The 15,374-nt window shown below is 36.2% G+C and overlaps 1 protein-coding gene across 1 annotated transcript in view; it reads left to right on the top strand.

Moving 5' to 3' along the window:
• The window catches only part of AP1G1 (adaptor related protein complex 1 subunit gamma 1), a 77,879-nt gene that overhangs the window by 36,242 nt on the left and 26,263 nt on the right, over window positions 1–15,374 (top strand). Inside the window, 7 exon segments of the mRNA XM_081806395.1 lie at window positions 813–937; window positions 5,199–5,340; window positions 7,087–7,183; window positions 8,359–8,435; window positions 11,809–11,904; window positions 12,349–12,429; window positions 12,628–12,730. Coding sequence (XP_081662521.1) covers window positions 813–937; window positions 5,199–5,340; window positions 7,087–7,183; window positions 8,359–8,435; window positions 11,809–11,904; window positions 12,349–12,429; window positions 12,628–12,730 — 721 coding nt within the window.

Genomic DNA, 15,374 nt, shown 5'->3' with positions numbered 1-15,374 from the left:
GGCTCCCTGCTCGGCAGGGAGTCTGCTTCTCCCTCTCCCACTCCCCGTTTGTGTTCCCTCTCTCGCTGTGTCTTTCTCTGTCAAATAAATAAATAAAATCTTAAAAAAAAAAAAAATGATTGTGATGTTAAAGAAAGGCTACGTAGAGAGACAATCTGTTTATAAAGAGTCTTAAGCTCTGAGGATTTTTATCAATTATGTAAAGAAAAAGTCATATAAAACATTTTAGGTTAATTCCACTCCTGAAATTTCCTCTGGCCTTTTTTTTTCTCTGTGTTTTTATTCCTCATATGCTAAACTCACTTCTCCCTCCTACTTGGTTCAGGCCCTACATATAGCATTTTGCACATTATATTAAAGTTAGTTGTTGTCTGTCTCTTTTTCAGTTGTATATTCCTAATGTTTAAGATAGTGTTTGGCACTTTGATGTATTGCCAGTTACTGAATTTTTTGCTATTCAAAATAGGAAACAGACCATAAATATACACATAAGTTAGGTGTTCAAATTGTACAACCTGGGGATTAAATTAAGAATTGGGTTTATTAATATTTTATTATAATACTTTAGTAGTATTTATTTATTTCAATCTGTGGAAATAGATAAACCTCACAGATTATTTGGATAGCATATATCATAGGACCTTGCTGAGATGATCTATTCCAGAACTTGGTATCTATTATCAAGACATCTAAGGATCTTAGGCGATTTGATACCTACTTATTTTAGTCATCCACTGACTCTGGGTTAAAAACATTGCTTTCCTAATGTGGTAGCAGTTTCTTAATTTCTTTTCTTTTTTTAAAATTTGCAGTTGGAATGCCTCAAGCTTATTGCCTCTCAAAAGTTCACAGACAAACGCATTGGCTATTTAGGGGCAATGCTGCTGTTAGATGAAAGACAAGATGTCCATCTTCTCATGACAAACTGTATCAAGAAGTAAGTCTTACTTTTCCTTCTTTTAATGACTACTTTGTGCTTTCAAAGTTTTCTTATAATATGACATCAAGAGTTTTTATTTGATTTTATTTAATGTCTAGAATATATTTGAATTGCTTTTGTAGTTTATATGTAAAGAGGGTAAGCAAAGGTTTCTGTAGGGGAATATTTATTATTATTTTTAAAGATTTTATTTATTAGAGAAAGTGCGTGCACAAGCAGAGGGGGGCGGGGAGGAGGGAGGGAGAGGGCGAGAGAGAATCTCAAGCAGACTCCGTGCTGAGTGCAGAGCCTGATGTGGGGCTCCATCCCACATCCCCAAGATCATGACCTGAGCCCATATCAAGAGTTGGACACTTAACTGAGCCATCTAGGCGTCCTGTAGAGGATAATGTAATTAAACAAAGGAAGGCATTGCTGTACATCTTCAGGTATAGGAACACGCTTTAGCAATGAAACAAGAATTTGGGCCTACATGGAATAGAAAAAACATTGGTAAATCAGAGATTTCTTATCTTATATTTCCGGGACCTTGAATACCATAAGTAATGAAATGTTACTTTTATTAAAGAATTACCAGTGTATGTTCTGAGTAAATACCATATAAAGGTAAAAGAAGAGGTCTTGTTTGTGAGTGGTCTAATTCAAGATTTCAGTTGCATGAAATTATACTTAACCTTGTGAATTTTGTGTATGTCTTTTTTTTCCTCTAATGGGTGCATTACTAGTCCATTCATGTTTGTTTAACTTACAAATTGAGGAGTGCTTGCTATATGAAAGAATTAGAGTAGCCAAGCAGGGGAATTAGCAGTTCTTCCCAGCATCCCTCTTACAGCAAATGTCTGTTAAAAAGTTATGGAAGTTCTGATGGCTTTACTGGTTAAAGGTGCTTTTTGGTTTGTTTTAGTTTGGTATTGGTGTGTCTGTTGGTTTAATTTCCTTTTGTAGATTTCTTTTTCATTTGTAGTTTTTATTTGTTTGACAGAAAGTAGAAGCAGGGGATATAGGTAATCATATTTGTAGTATTGAACTCTTACACTTTTCTGTGGTCAATAATGTTTTACTTTAAAATTTTCCAATGGATAATGGAAAATCCCAAAATGAGAATTATGATTTGGTTGTAAATATAGAGTGTGTCATGTAAGTACATTGAGTCTGTGAACTTAATTTTGGGAGAATCTTATTTTTTGGCCTTGAAATAAATACTAATGAAAATACTAAGTTGATTCATTTATTCAACAACTATTTATTATATACCTGTTGTGTGCCAGGAGCTGTTATAAGTTCTGGGGAGGGAGAATGAAAAAAAAATTGGCAGAGATCCTTGGTATTAAAGAAGTTATATTCTACATGTTCAGCATGACTCTTATACATTTACTCTGGCTAGGCCTCTGAGAGTTTCTTTAATTTTTGTTCTTGCATGCTTTGTTGCCCTTATTACTTAAGCCTTCAATCACATGCTGATGATTTGGCAGTTCTGCCTAGCACCAAGTTCATATTAAGAGTTAATACCAAACTCAAGTATACGTTTGTAGCTTGATAAAAATTGAAGAATGAGGCACATAGGCAGAGAAGAAATCTTTGTTTTGAATTTTAATGAGACCTAGCCAAGCCTCAAGTGAACTTTTTGAGAGAGAACTAGTAGTTGGGAATTGATCTGGCACTTTAGTTTAAGCTCAAGTTAAAGGACTTTGGATCATTTAGTTTTGTTTTTTAAAAATATTTGTTAATGAATGGGTTTGTTTGGTGAGGGTTTTTTGGTTTGTTTTTGGTTTTTTTGGTTTTTGTTTGTATTATAGGGCATCATAGTGTACCAGCGGTTTTTATGTTTAATAATGAATGTTTCCTGGGACGCCTAGGTGGCTCAGTCAATTAAGTGTCTGCCTTCGGTTCAGGTCATGATCCCAGGGTCCCAGGATCAAGCCCTGAGTAAAGCTCCTTGCTCAGCAGGGAGCCTGCTTCTCCCTCTCCCTGTGCCTGCCACTCTCCCTGCTTGTGCTCTGTCAAATAAACAAATAAAATCTTAAAAAAAAAAAAAGTTTGAAAAGTTCATAGTTAGGGGCGCCTGGATGGCTCAGTCGTTTAAGCATCTGCCTTTGGCTCAGGTCATGATCTCAGGGTCCTGGGATCGAGCCCCACATCGGGTTCCCTTCTCGGCTGAGAGCCTGCTTTTCCCTCTCCCTCTGCCCCTCCTGCTCGTGCTTTCTCTTACTTCAAATAAAAAAAATTTAAAAGAAAAGTTCATAGTTTAGCATGCAAGTGCACAAGTGCTTTTCTCTGAGATTGCCACTTCACTGTGCAGAAGTTCTTTATGCATACTTCCTATTTCATCACACAATATTAAACTTCTCATTTGAGTCAAGATTTAATAAAACTAATTTTTTTTACTGCTTTGTCAGAGGCAGTCTTAGGTGAAACAGACTCATTCCCTCCCTCCCTCCTTTCCTTCCTTCCTTCCTGTGTGTGTGGCAGTGAATTCAATGACTACTAGTACAGTTTGGTGCCACTACTCTGATTTGTAATATGTCAGTAATTTTCCCCACCACTGCTTTTGCATCATTAGTGCAAATGTCAGTACAATTGGCAAATAATGAGTTAGTATTGTGAAAATAGTTTGGCTCTCATGGACCCCGTGAAACAGTCTTGGGGGCTTCCAGAGATCCATTAACTACTGAAATCCTTGAGAACCACTAACTAAAGAATATTAAAATGCTCTTAAAGCATTTTAGAAGTAGCATAACTCATACAGTAATTCAGCTTCTGAATAGTAGAAGTTGATTATAATATATAGATGAATTTACTGGTTCAAGCTTTTAGTATTTCAGCTTTTCTGAAGGTATACTTCCTGGTTGGTTTGTAAACAATTTTGTACAGTAATCAATGTCTATTAGAGATAGGATTTTGTATATCTGTATCACCAGATACTGGGCCTCACTGTAAATATCTAGCTTAGTTTGTTAAAGGTGGTTTAATTAGCTAATTTTTCTAGTTACTATTTTTTTTCTTCTTTTGAATACATAAAAGTGTAAAAATTAATGTGATATCAAGGTTAATACTATACCGTAAGGTTAGAGGTTTCAGAGTATTTCTTTTTTTTTTTTTAAGATTTTATTTATTTATTTGAGAGAGAGAGAATGAGAGAGAGCACATGAGAGGGGGGAGGGTCAGGGGAGAAGCAGACTCCCTGCCGAGCAGGGAGCCCGATGCGGGACTCGATCCAGGGACTCCAGGATCATGACCTGAGCCGAAGGCAGTCGCTTAACCAACTGAGCCACCGAGGCGCCCCAGAGTATTTCTGTTGTGATATTTAAGTCACCTTAAATGCTCTAGTAGTGGGGACTGTTTTCTGATTTTTTTTTTTAAGGTTTTGGTTGATGTATATAGATCTGGTCATTTTTTTAGGAATTAATAGTAGAGCATATTAAAATATTTTTTTATTTTTATTTTTTAGAGAGCAAGAACGTGCATGCGCCAGAGCGGGGTGGGGGGAAGGTGGGAGAGTGAGGGGGTGGTGTGGGGGGAGGAGGGATGGAGGGAGAGGGAGAGAGAGAGAGAATCTTAAGCAGGTTCCTTGCCCAGCGTAGAGCCCGATGCAGGGCTCAATCTCACGGCCCTGAGATCATGACCTGAAATGAAATCAAGAGTCAGACCCTTAACTGACTGAGCCATCCAGGCGCCCCCCAAAATCTTTTTTTTTTTTTTAAGATTATTTATTTATTTATTTGACAGAGAGAAAGACAGCGAGAGCGGGAACACAAGCAGGGGGAGTGGGAGAGGGAGAAGCAGGCTGTCCGCTGAGCAGGGAGCCCGATGCGGGGCTTGATCCCAGGACCCTGGGATCATGACCTGAGCCGAAGCCAGATGCTTAACGACTGAGCCACCCAGGCACCACCCCCCAAAAAAATCTTTTCAAGATACAGTTGTGCTTCACATTTCTGTCTTTGTTGGCTTTCACTTTCATTGATTTGCTGAGTTTTTTGAAGTAGTTTGTCTTCAACAGATAACATGTTGTTGAATTTCTTTTACATTGGTATTTGGAAACATGGAGTTGTAAGCCTGTAGGAGGCACTGTAAATCAGTTCACTGTATTCTTAATTTGTAATAAAGTAAACATGTTTTTGCAACAAGTAATCTTATTAATTATTTTCCTTACTAGAGAAATTGTGAATCATTCAGAGCTACCTCATTAGACTGTGAAGCTTCTTTATGGGGAGCACCAGGAAAAGCATGTTCATTTCTACCTTTTTCTGTTCTTTTGCAGTGATCTTAATCATAGCACGCAATATGTACAGGGGCTAGCACTTTGTACCCTTGGCTGCATGGGCTCTTCAGAGATGTGCAGAGATCTTGCAGGAGAGGTAGAGAAACTCCTGAAAACCTCCAATTCTTACTTAAGAAAAAAGGTAACTTTTAAGGAAGTCAGATGTCTGCATTTGGATTAGAGAATATTATGGCGATGGGGAGGCAAAATATTTTGAGGCAAAATATTTCTGATGATGATATAACCTATCTTTCTCTGCAGTAAATATATTTTAAATGATTATATATAAGTCAAGTGTTTATAAGTCAAAATCTGTTTTTATACTAATTTTGGAGGTAGGTTTTTTTTATTGCTAATTAACTCCAATTGGTAATTATGAACTCTTTAATTCTTCTCTTAATTCTTTTTTTTTCAAGGAAATGATTTAAAAACAAACGTTACTGGATATCCTGGATACCTAATTACTTGCTAATTTACCAGATTCTAAACAGTATTAAACAAAGTAATAATGAACAGAACTTTAAGAATTTACTTTTATTCTAATAATTAGTGCCCATGTGTTTGTATTAGTGCCTTTGAATCTCTGGAAGTGTACAGTTCCATGGGGACCTGGGTAATTATTAGAGAATGATCTAGAACACACTTTCTAAATTGGTGTGTCTAAATGAAATAGTAATGGAAGACAATGATCTTAATGTCTTACTTGCTGTTATATGTTGATACAAACATTTTATGGTTTTTTTTTTTTAAGATTTTATTTATTTGACCGAGAGATATACAGCGAGAGAGGGAACACAAGCAGGGGGAGCGGGAGAGGGAGAAGCAGGCTTCCTGCTGAGCAGGGAGCCCAATGTGGGGCTTACCTGAGCCGAAGGCAGACGCTTAATGACTGAGCCACCCAGGCACACCAACATTTTATGTTTTTTAAAATTGTCCTTTAACCCTGTAACCTTCATAAACAAAAGGTGTAAAATTTAGAACTTCCAAGAAGTGAACACTTACTATTGCCTGGTTGACATTCACTGTGCCTCCACATTAATGGTGTGAGACAAGACGTTGCAAGGCCAAGCTGTTTTCCAGGATCATGGACTGTTAATGTTGATTGTGAAACAAAACCAGTGCTTTCTCTTAAAGTATGAGTGGGCTGCTCTTGTTCAAAAAGTACATTATTTCATTAAATAAAACATTTCTATGGATTGGAAAAAAATCTTTTTTCCCCCTAAATATAACTTGGGAAGAATTAGCTGAAATCTTTTCTTGTTACTGTATCTAAACTTTTGTGGTATTTAACTCCAACAAATAGTAGTTATGGTTACTTTTGGCAGGCATAATCAAAATCAGTCTTTGTACCTTTCTTTCCAGTGAACAAGCCAAGACCATCTTTTCTTCAGTAGAGCCTAGCTAATTATTAAATGGTTTTCTTGATATCAGCAGAGAATGAATTGGGGAAGATATGGGTATTATTAAAAGTAACAGTAGTGATGTATCTTTAAATTGCATGGTGTTTTTATAAAACCTTTTGGTCATCTTAGAAGAATGAGTATCACAGATGGATGTCTTTATTTTTTACTCTGTAAAACTCCACAGAAGTTATATTTGTTTGATAAATTCATGTTAACCATGGTCTAGTCTACGAAGTTTTTGTCCACTTATTTAGTAATACATGAATAAAGGGATAGGTGAGCTAAAAGTTCTCATTAATGAGATAGTATAAATTGGAAAGTCCTAACCAGTTAATAAATAATAAATCTGATATCTGACTTCTTTGTTCTTTCTTCTTTCAGTAGGTGAACTAAATGATAAGGTTTTTTTTTTTGTTGGTGTTGTTTTTTGTAAGATTGGTTGCCCTGACTTATTGAAATAAATCTTCTGTCCTTTTTCTTTATAGGCAGCACTGTGTGCTGTTCATGTCATCAGGAAGGTTCCTGAACTTATGGAGATGTTTTTACCAGCAACAAAAAATTTATTGAATGAAAAGAACCATGGTAATGTGATTTGGATGTGCTTGTGAAGTATTGAGGAAAAGAGGAAAGAGAAAAGGCTTCAGGCAGTTTTGGCCTTCTGTTTGAGTGCGGTGAACTTGCCTTTTTACTGTGCTTAGACACTTTGCCAGGAAGGGTTGATGGGTCAAATCTCTCTTTGCTCATATCCTCCTTTTACAATTAGAGATTGATTCCTTCATAGTAAAAACTCAGTTTTCATTTTCAGTCCTCTTTTACTATATTAAAAATACTGTGTTAAGTTACTAATATTCATTGTAATATACAAATGATCCTAGCCTTGATTTTCATATATAAAACACTTTGATTTCCTGGCTATCTTATAATAGAAAAAACATTATTTTTTTATTGCCTGTGGTAGGAGTGTAAGATTTATGAAAATCCTTTAGGTTACTTGTAACAGGAATTTATAATGGGTACTCAGATATATTTATATAAAACTTGAGAGAAATTAAATGGAACATGGCTATTCTTTCCCATACATTTTATTCTTATTTTGAAGTCAGTGAAACAAATTCTGAGTAAAGAAAATTCATGTATCCTACTAAATGCTAAGAGAAAAAATGGTAAGGTATATTTAATTTGATTAATTCAGTCCTGTGCCTAGAAGACTCAAACTTACTGAACAAATGAGTGGTTAGGGTGCTTATTTATTATTAGTGGAAACTATTGTGAGATCCTTTTTACTCTGGAACAAGCATATTTACTTGATCATCCATAATTACCTTGGAGTTATGATTCATTTTATCTGGAAATTTAAAATCTTACTAAGATTTTTACTTTTTGAATGATCACATCTCAGCTAACAGCTTATTAATAAGTACAGGGCAGGTGATACTATCCTAGCTTATAGTGACTGAGTATTTCTTTATGGATGGTCTCAGATGGAGAGACACGTGTGTTGGTTTTCAGTTTTTAGCAATTATCTTGGTCACATAGTTGTTTAAAATATTCTGATTTAATTGATTTGACCAGTATTAAATAGGGCATCTATTAAATACTTCCTTTGTATTCACCTCAATGCTTAGCTTTTTTGGGAAATTAAAAAACAGAAGTAGCAACTATCCTTTTGGAATTGATCTTCAGAACTCATAGCCCTGTTTTGTGAAGTTGAATAATATATAGCCTCATTTTAGTTTTCGTTTGCTCTTATATTTCAGGTGTCCTTCACACATCTGTAGTCCTCCTCACAGAAATGTGTGAACGAAGCCCAGACATGCTTGCACATTTCAGAAAGGTAGGTACCATTCTGTATACCTAAGCCTTTCTTGATTGAAAAATGATTTTCCTGAAAAGTGTATGATTTTCTCACTTACGAATTTTCTTTTGAAAGGAAGTTATGGAGCTGAATAAAGGACTTGACCAGCCCTGCTATGTGGGTAGGGCTGGAAGCCAGATTTAGGCATATAAGAACTGGCAGTAGTACAGTGTTTTCCTTTCATAATAGAAGTCTTCCCTCAGTGTTGACAGACCTACCAATCTCTCATGTGCTTTATCTGCGGTTTTCACATTGAAGTCAGGAAATGTAACCTGAGGTCAAATTACAAACAGGAATTTGTGTGTGTGTGGTGTGTGTGCGTGTGTGTGTGTGTTTAAAGGTAGGTAACTTTTTTTTTAAGGTGAAAATTGCAAAGTGAAATTTGACATTACTTTTATGTAACACAGGGTCACCTTCTGTTCATTTTAGACCGTTGACTCTGGTGACTGAAGTCTAGCTTTCTTAAGTTCCCCCCTCCCTTTCTTACAGCATTCTAAAGTGGAAATTTTTGTTTTCTTCACTGGCTTTTAGAAGATGGTAGTAAGGAGGCCTGGGAAAGACTGTGTTTTGGGTAGTTACATGGGTTTAATTCCTTTATAAGGTGCTGATAACTCAATAAATGGGGCTTACTTTGTATTTTAGATCTAATGAGGCTCTAATAGCACTTCTTTTTTTGGCTTTTTTTTCCTTAGATGTTCATGTCTTGATTAAATTATTGTATAAAATAGTATGAGGCCTGTATCTGTCCCTAATGCTTGCTTTGTATGTTTTGTTCTTGTTGTCTGTTTGGAATCCTGCTGTATGTTAGAATGAAAAGGTAAGAATTAACCCTCTTTTAGATGGTGCATGCCTGCATTAGGTCCTTAGTAGCTTTTGTGCATCCATCCACAAATGTAGCTTTTAAACATACACTAATGCTGAAGCTGTGCTTAATACTATGAGTTATTTGTTCTAGCATTTTTGGCTAACTCCCTAGTCCAGTTTTTGTCTTGTCACTTAAACTCCTCACTCCAGAGTCAGCCTTGGATTTCAGTTGCAGCCTTTCCTGAATTCTAAGCCTCCTTCTCTGCCTTTTCTTCATCTTCACTTGAGAAACTTTGAACAGTGTCCCAGTGGCTTTGGTGATGGCAATTCCAGATCAGTTTGGAGCCTTGGCACAAAACATTGCTTCTTTTTGAAGTAGATATTTTAGAACCATGTGTGGGTAACCTCATACTTTATAAAAAGCTCTGTATGTACTTCTGAGCTCTCAGTTCAGACTTAGAGCTTTTATTTCTCCCTTACCTGCACTTAATCTTGCCTGGAAGTTTTGGGATATGAAAAGGATTTTGAGGTAGAGTGGGTGGGCATCAACTGATTTTCATGGCTGCAGCCTTTCCCTTTGTCATCTTATTTTGTTTGTCTTGTCATAAGTTTTAGTGACTTGCATTTTTGTCTGAAAAATAAAGCTGGGTCCCAAGGATTTGTATGTTAAACATTTAGACATTTGTGCCTTTTGTCCCAGGACAATTTTATGTGGTGTGCTGGTCTTTTGTCAGTGAATAAAAAAATTTCTGAATTTATTAGCCCAAGGAAAAAAGACTTCTCCAAGAAATCAGATTAAACAAATAATCAGGGATATGTATAGTACAAAAAAGGAGGCCATTGGGACGTATGCAGGGTGAGCCACTTTTTGTGCAGAACTTGGTAACTAGGTGATCCCGGCTTTATTACCTTTTTTTTTTTTTTTAAGATTTTATTTGTTTATTTGACAGAGAGAGACACAGCGAGAGAGGGAACACCAGTAGGGGGAGTGGGAGAGGGAGAAGTAGGCTTCCCGCTTCTCTTCTCTTCCCGCTCCCTGGGATCATGACCTGAGCCGAAGGCAGACACTTAACGACTGAGCCACCCAGGCGCCCCCCGGCCTTATTACATTTTAAAGCAGTTTACAAATTTATATTATTCTCAAGTCTAAATCTGCCCACAGTTGACAGATTTAATGGGGATTCTGTTTAGAATTTACAGGTCAGCATAACCTAGGTTTGTTTTAATCTTGGAGTTGTCCAAGTTAGAATTTTTTTTAAATGGCTTATGAATCACTTAATTCTGAAGTGTTATGGCCAAACTTCTTTAAATTCATACAGATTATGTTCTCATATTTAAAAGTGGCCTCAATGTTGTGAGTGCATTCCTCAGGCATACCTTGGCCTTTGTTTCACTCTTGATCCCCCTTTAGAGTTGAGGCATAAGGAGGAATAGAGCCAGAACACAGTGAGAAAAAGTAATTGAGTTGCAGCCAATTGGTTGGGGCTGTTCTGATTGCCTCCAAAAGAGATACCATTTCCTTCACTTTGGACACTTGTTTCTTAATTTTAGGTGATTAGAGTTGTTTATGTAGCTAAATTGAGTTTTTAGTTGGAGCCTGGAAAAGCTCCCATTGTGGCACATGTTTTGGAATAGGGTTTAAGATTAAGTGCTTGATCAACAGAATGAAATGAATGATAATATTTAAAGCATTTTTAAAAAATAAAGTATTTTAAAGTTTAGCTTAGCCATAAAATTGCCTCTACTATTTGTTATGACTCTAATGGACAAAGTAAAGGAAGGACAAGAAGGGAATTCTGACCATAAGGAATGTATGGTTTCAGTACCAAGATGAGACAAGAAAGCAGGCAACAAAGTGTGTATAATTAAGTGCTGAAATAAAAGTTTACCAAAAATTGTATCTTATGAGTTAAGAATAGGGAGAGGAAATTATTCATGGCCTGGTATCTTCTTAAGGTGAAAAATACAATTTTTCATGTGTTTTTCCATTTGGTCAATGTTGGAGGCTTTTGTATTCCCTGTTATTTGTTGGAAAAGAATATAACTAGCCCTGTCCTCAGAGGAAAGAAGTTTTTTCTCTGTTTGAGATAGTGTATTTTAAAACTGTAATTTTAATAAGATTACCAGTATTTTTGGTGATAACGTTTTATATCCAAATGTTTGAATGGATAAAAATAGAACATGTTTGTGTTACCTAAGTATGTCAAGTTCTGTAGGAGTAGATATGCAGTACGGCCTGTAGGCATCTGTTTGACTTGGTTCCCATAGGCTTTCTGACCTCCTGTTATTTGTAGTATTTTTGCATATATAACTCTGGAATAAAAAAGTCATTAGTTTTTAATTCAGGTAAAATACATATTCCTTCTTGAGTTCGTGGCCTAAGTACTCCTAAGTTGTATTTATCAACCATCAGCAGTATACCAGCATATGGTATCAATAGAATTTTCTTGGATTCAGACCCTTGCACCCTTTTTTAAAGCCAAATTACTTGTCTATTCATGAGAAATTCTTTGATGTTCACTGTTTTTTGATGCATCTTTCTTTGCAGCTTGTGCCCCAGTTAGTTCGTATTCTAAAGAACCTCATCATGTCGGGATATTCACCAGAACATGATGTTTCTGGTATCAGTGACCCCTTTTTGCAGGTGAGGTTGAAAGAAAATTTTGGAGAAATTAATTTAATACCTTTGGAATAGATTGTTTCTTTCCTCTTAAGTTTGTGTCAGTAGAAATTTGGTAGTTAACTGATTAAACGAATTACAATAATAAGTGAATAGTGATACAGTTCTGTACTGGATTAATAGAATAAAATTATAGTTGTAATGTGTAATAACGATTGCATAGAGACTTATCAATATAGTATAGCTCTGTAGGTGGTGGTATCCTTTAGCTGTGGAGTGACAAAGTGTGGGTTGTCTCTACTTCATTCAGACATAGAAGTATTTATTACTTCTCTAAAGATAAGGTTTAAAATTCTTCTCTTTGAATCTTGACATTTCTCATGAGATCTGAGACTTCATTTAAGTTACCAAGTAAGTTCCTTTGTGCCAGGCATAATTTGTTGAAACTAATCATGTTTTGCACATTAGGTACGAATTTTGCGGTTATTAAGAATTTTAGGACGAAATGATGATGACTCAAGTGAAGCTATGAATGATATATTAGCACAGGTGAGTAGACTTAATCTGCATTATATTAAATCTTCATTTTAGTGTAGTGGGGAGCAGAACGATGGTGGTTAGAGCAGTATTTATTTGTGTTTCCTCATCGGTGGCTGTAATCATTCACAAAATGTCTCTTGTTACCTCTGGATATTTTTCGGAAGTATTGTTTTATCACTTATGTACTGCCCTCTTGTGACTTTTCAGGTTGCCACAAATACGGAGACTAGTAAAAATGTAGGAAATGCTATTCTTTATGAAACGGTTTTGACTATCATGGATATTAAGTCAGAGAGTGGACTGCGAGTAAGTCTTTTTTAATCTTTTCCCTAAACATTTCAATTAGAATAAATAACTTAGACTTGAGTACTTTCTTTTTCCTTTTTTGATTTTATTTATTTATTTGACAGAGAGAGAAGCAGTGAGAGAGGGAACACAAGCAGGGGGAGTGGGAGAGGGAGAAGCAGGCTTTCCCGCCGAGCAGGGAGCCCAATGTGGGGCTCGATCCCAGGACCCTGGGATCATGACCTGAGCCGAAGGCAGACGCTTAACGACTGAGCCACCCAGGCGCCCCACTTGAGTACTTTAGAAATGAATTGCATTTGGAAATTTGGTGCAGAATGTATAATGCTGTGTTTTGGTATCTGAAGCATCATTCCCTCCATTGAAGGTTTTTAATATTGATTATAATGAAGTTTGGAAGCTCTTAGGTATAGTTAGATAATACAGAGACTGTTGGGTGAAGGAAACATTTCAAAATAAGCTTTTATTAGAGCCATGATTTGAATTGTATCCATCACTCCAAACAAGACATCTTATTTGAGTTAATTTGTTTTTCTTAAATATTTGTGTGTGTGGTTTTTTTTTGTTTGTTTTTTTAAGAAATGAACACTTAAAGTAAAAAAACTAAAACAGTACCAGAGGTATGTAGGGAGGGAAATGTTTGCCTGTAGCTTTCACGTTCTTCTAGTGGGGAATATGGTTATCCTTTTCTCATGTATTTTTTCAGAAATTAAAAATTGTGTCTGTACATGTGTATTTCTTCTTTTCCCCACTTTTTGAAACTTTTGGTAATAATTTTAGACTTACAGAAAAGTTGCAAAAATAGTTTAGAGTTCCCATATACCCTTCACTCAGTTTCCCCTAATATTAACATGGTGTGTAACTAGAGATAATTATCAAAACTAAGAAGTTAATATTGGTACTGTACTAAACTATAGAATTTAGTCAGATTTCACCAATTTTTCTACTTCTGCCATTTTTCTGTTTGAGGAGCCGATCCTTGATCCCACCTTGCATTTAATTGTCATGTCTCCTTAGTGTCCTCCAATCTGTGGCAGTTCCTCCGTCTTTCCGTATCTTTCATGACTTTGACACTTTTGAAGAGTACTGATCAGTTACTTTGTAGAATGTCCTTCAATTTGGCTCTTTCTGATATTTTCTCATAATTAAATTGAGGTTATGGTTTTTTGGCAAGACCACCACAGAAGTGATGTGCCTGTCTTAGTATCCTATCAGGAGGTACATGCTAATCTATTTGTCTCATTACTGGTGATATTAACCTTGGTCATTTGGTTAAGGTGGTGTTTATTGTGTGTCTCCACTGTAAAGTTGTTATTTTTTCCTTTGTAATTAAAAGTAGTTTGAGGGCGCCTGGGTGGCTCAGTTGGTTAAGCGACTGCCTTCGGCTCAGGTCATGATCCTGGAGTCCCGGGATCGAGTCCCATATCGGGCTCCTTGCTCAGCAGGGGGTCTGCTTTTCCCTCTGACCCTCCCCCCTCTCATGTGCTCTCTCTCTCTCATTCTCTCTCAAATAAATAAATAAAATCTTTAAAAAATAAAATAAAATAAAAGTAGTTTGAGGGAGACACTTTGAGACTATGCAAATTCCCTCTTCTCAGACTTTTTGCCCACCCATTGTAGTATCCATCAGAGAATCTTGTCTGCGGTAGTTATAGGGTGGTGTTCCAGTGATACTTTTCTATTTGCCTCATTTTTTCCTCATTCCCCCTCATGAATTTATCCTTTCAATCACCTAATGGTATAAGAATTGCTAGCTCATAGCCTTGTAAGAAACAGATTTACCAAATACAGTCCAGTATTTAAATGTATACAGTTCTTTTTGTTTTTAACATTCCATAGTATCCAGATAACTTAACCAAAGTAATTTAGGTTAGTTCTCTTCCTCTTCCTCCTTTTCAAGCAAAATGATAACATATCATATATATTGTCCTGCACCTTACTCTCTTCACCTATTATTATCTTGGAGCTAGTACATATTCATGTATAGAGACCATCCCCATTAAAAAAAAAAATGATGGTGGAATATACGTAATATAAAAGTTAACCATTTTTAAGTCTGTAGTTCAGTGACATTAAGTACATTCACATTGTTTTGCAATCAGCACAACCATTTATCTTCTGAACTTCTTTGTCTTCCCAAACTGAAACTGTATACCCATTAACATTAAACAGTAACTTTCCATTATTCCCTACCTCCAATGCCTGGCAACCATCATTCTACTTTCTGTCTCTGAATTTGACTCTTCTAGATACCTCATATAAGTATAATCATAGAATATTGTCCTTTTGTAGCTGGCTTATTTCACTTAATATAATGTCTTCAAGGCTTATCCATGTTGTAGCATATGTCAGAATCCTAATGTCTCCATGATATTCCATTGTGTGGATGTGCCATAGCGTACTTAGCAAATTTGCTATTAATGGACACTTAGGATATCTCCAGTCATTTGTGATTACAGGTAGTGTTGCAGTAGATTCGTGTGCATATGTACAAGTGTGTTTTTCAGATGAATTTCTAGAAGTGGAATTGTTGAAGCAGAGGAGATGTTAAAAATAATTATAATTATTGGGCGCCTGGGTGGCTCAGTTGGTTAAGCAACTGCCTTCGGCTCAGGTCATGATCCTGGAGTCCCTGGATCGAGTCCCGCATC

The sequence above is a fragment of the Leptonychotes weddellii genome, chromosome 16 (assembly GCF_054177405.1).
Source record: "Leptonychotes weddellii isolate Sample4059 chromosome 16, ASM5417740v2, whole genome shotgun sequence".
Lineage (NCBI taxonomy): Eukaryota > Metazoa > Chordata > Mammalia > Carnivora > Phocidae > Leptonychotes > Leptonychotes weddellii.
Note: the sequence above shows the minus strand (reverse complement) of the source record. Positions and strands in the feature narration are given on the sequence as shown.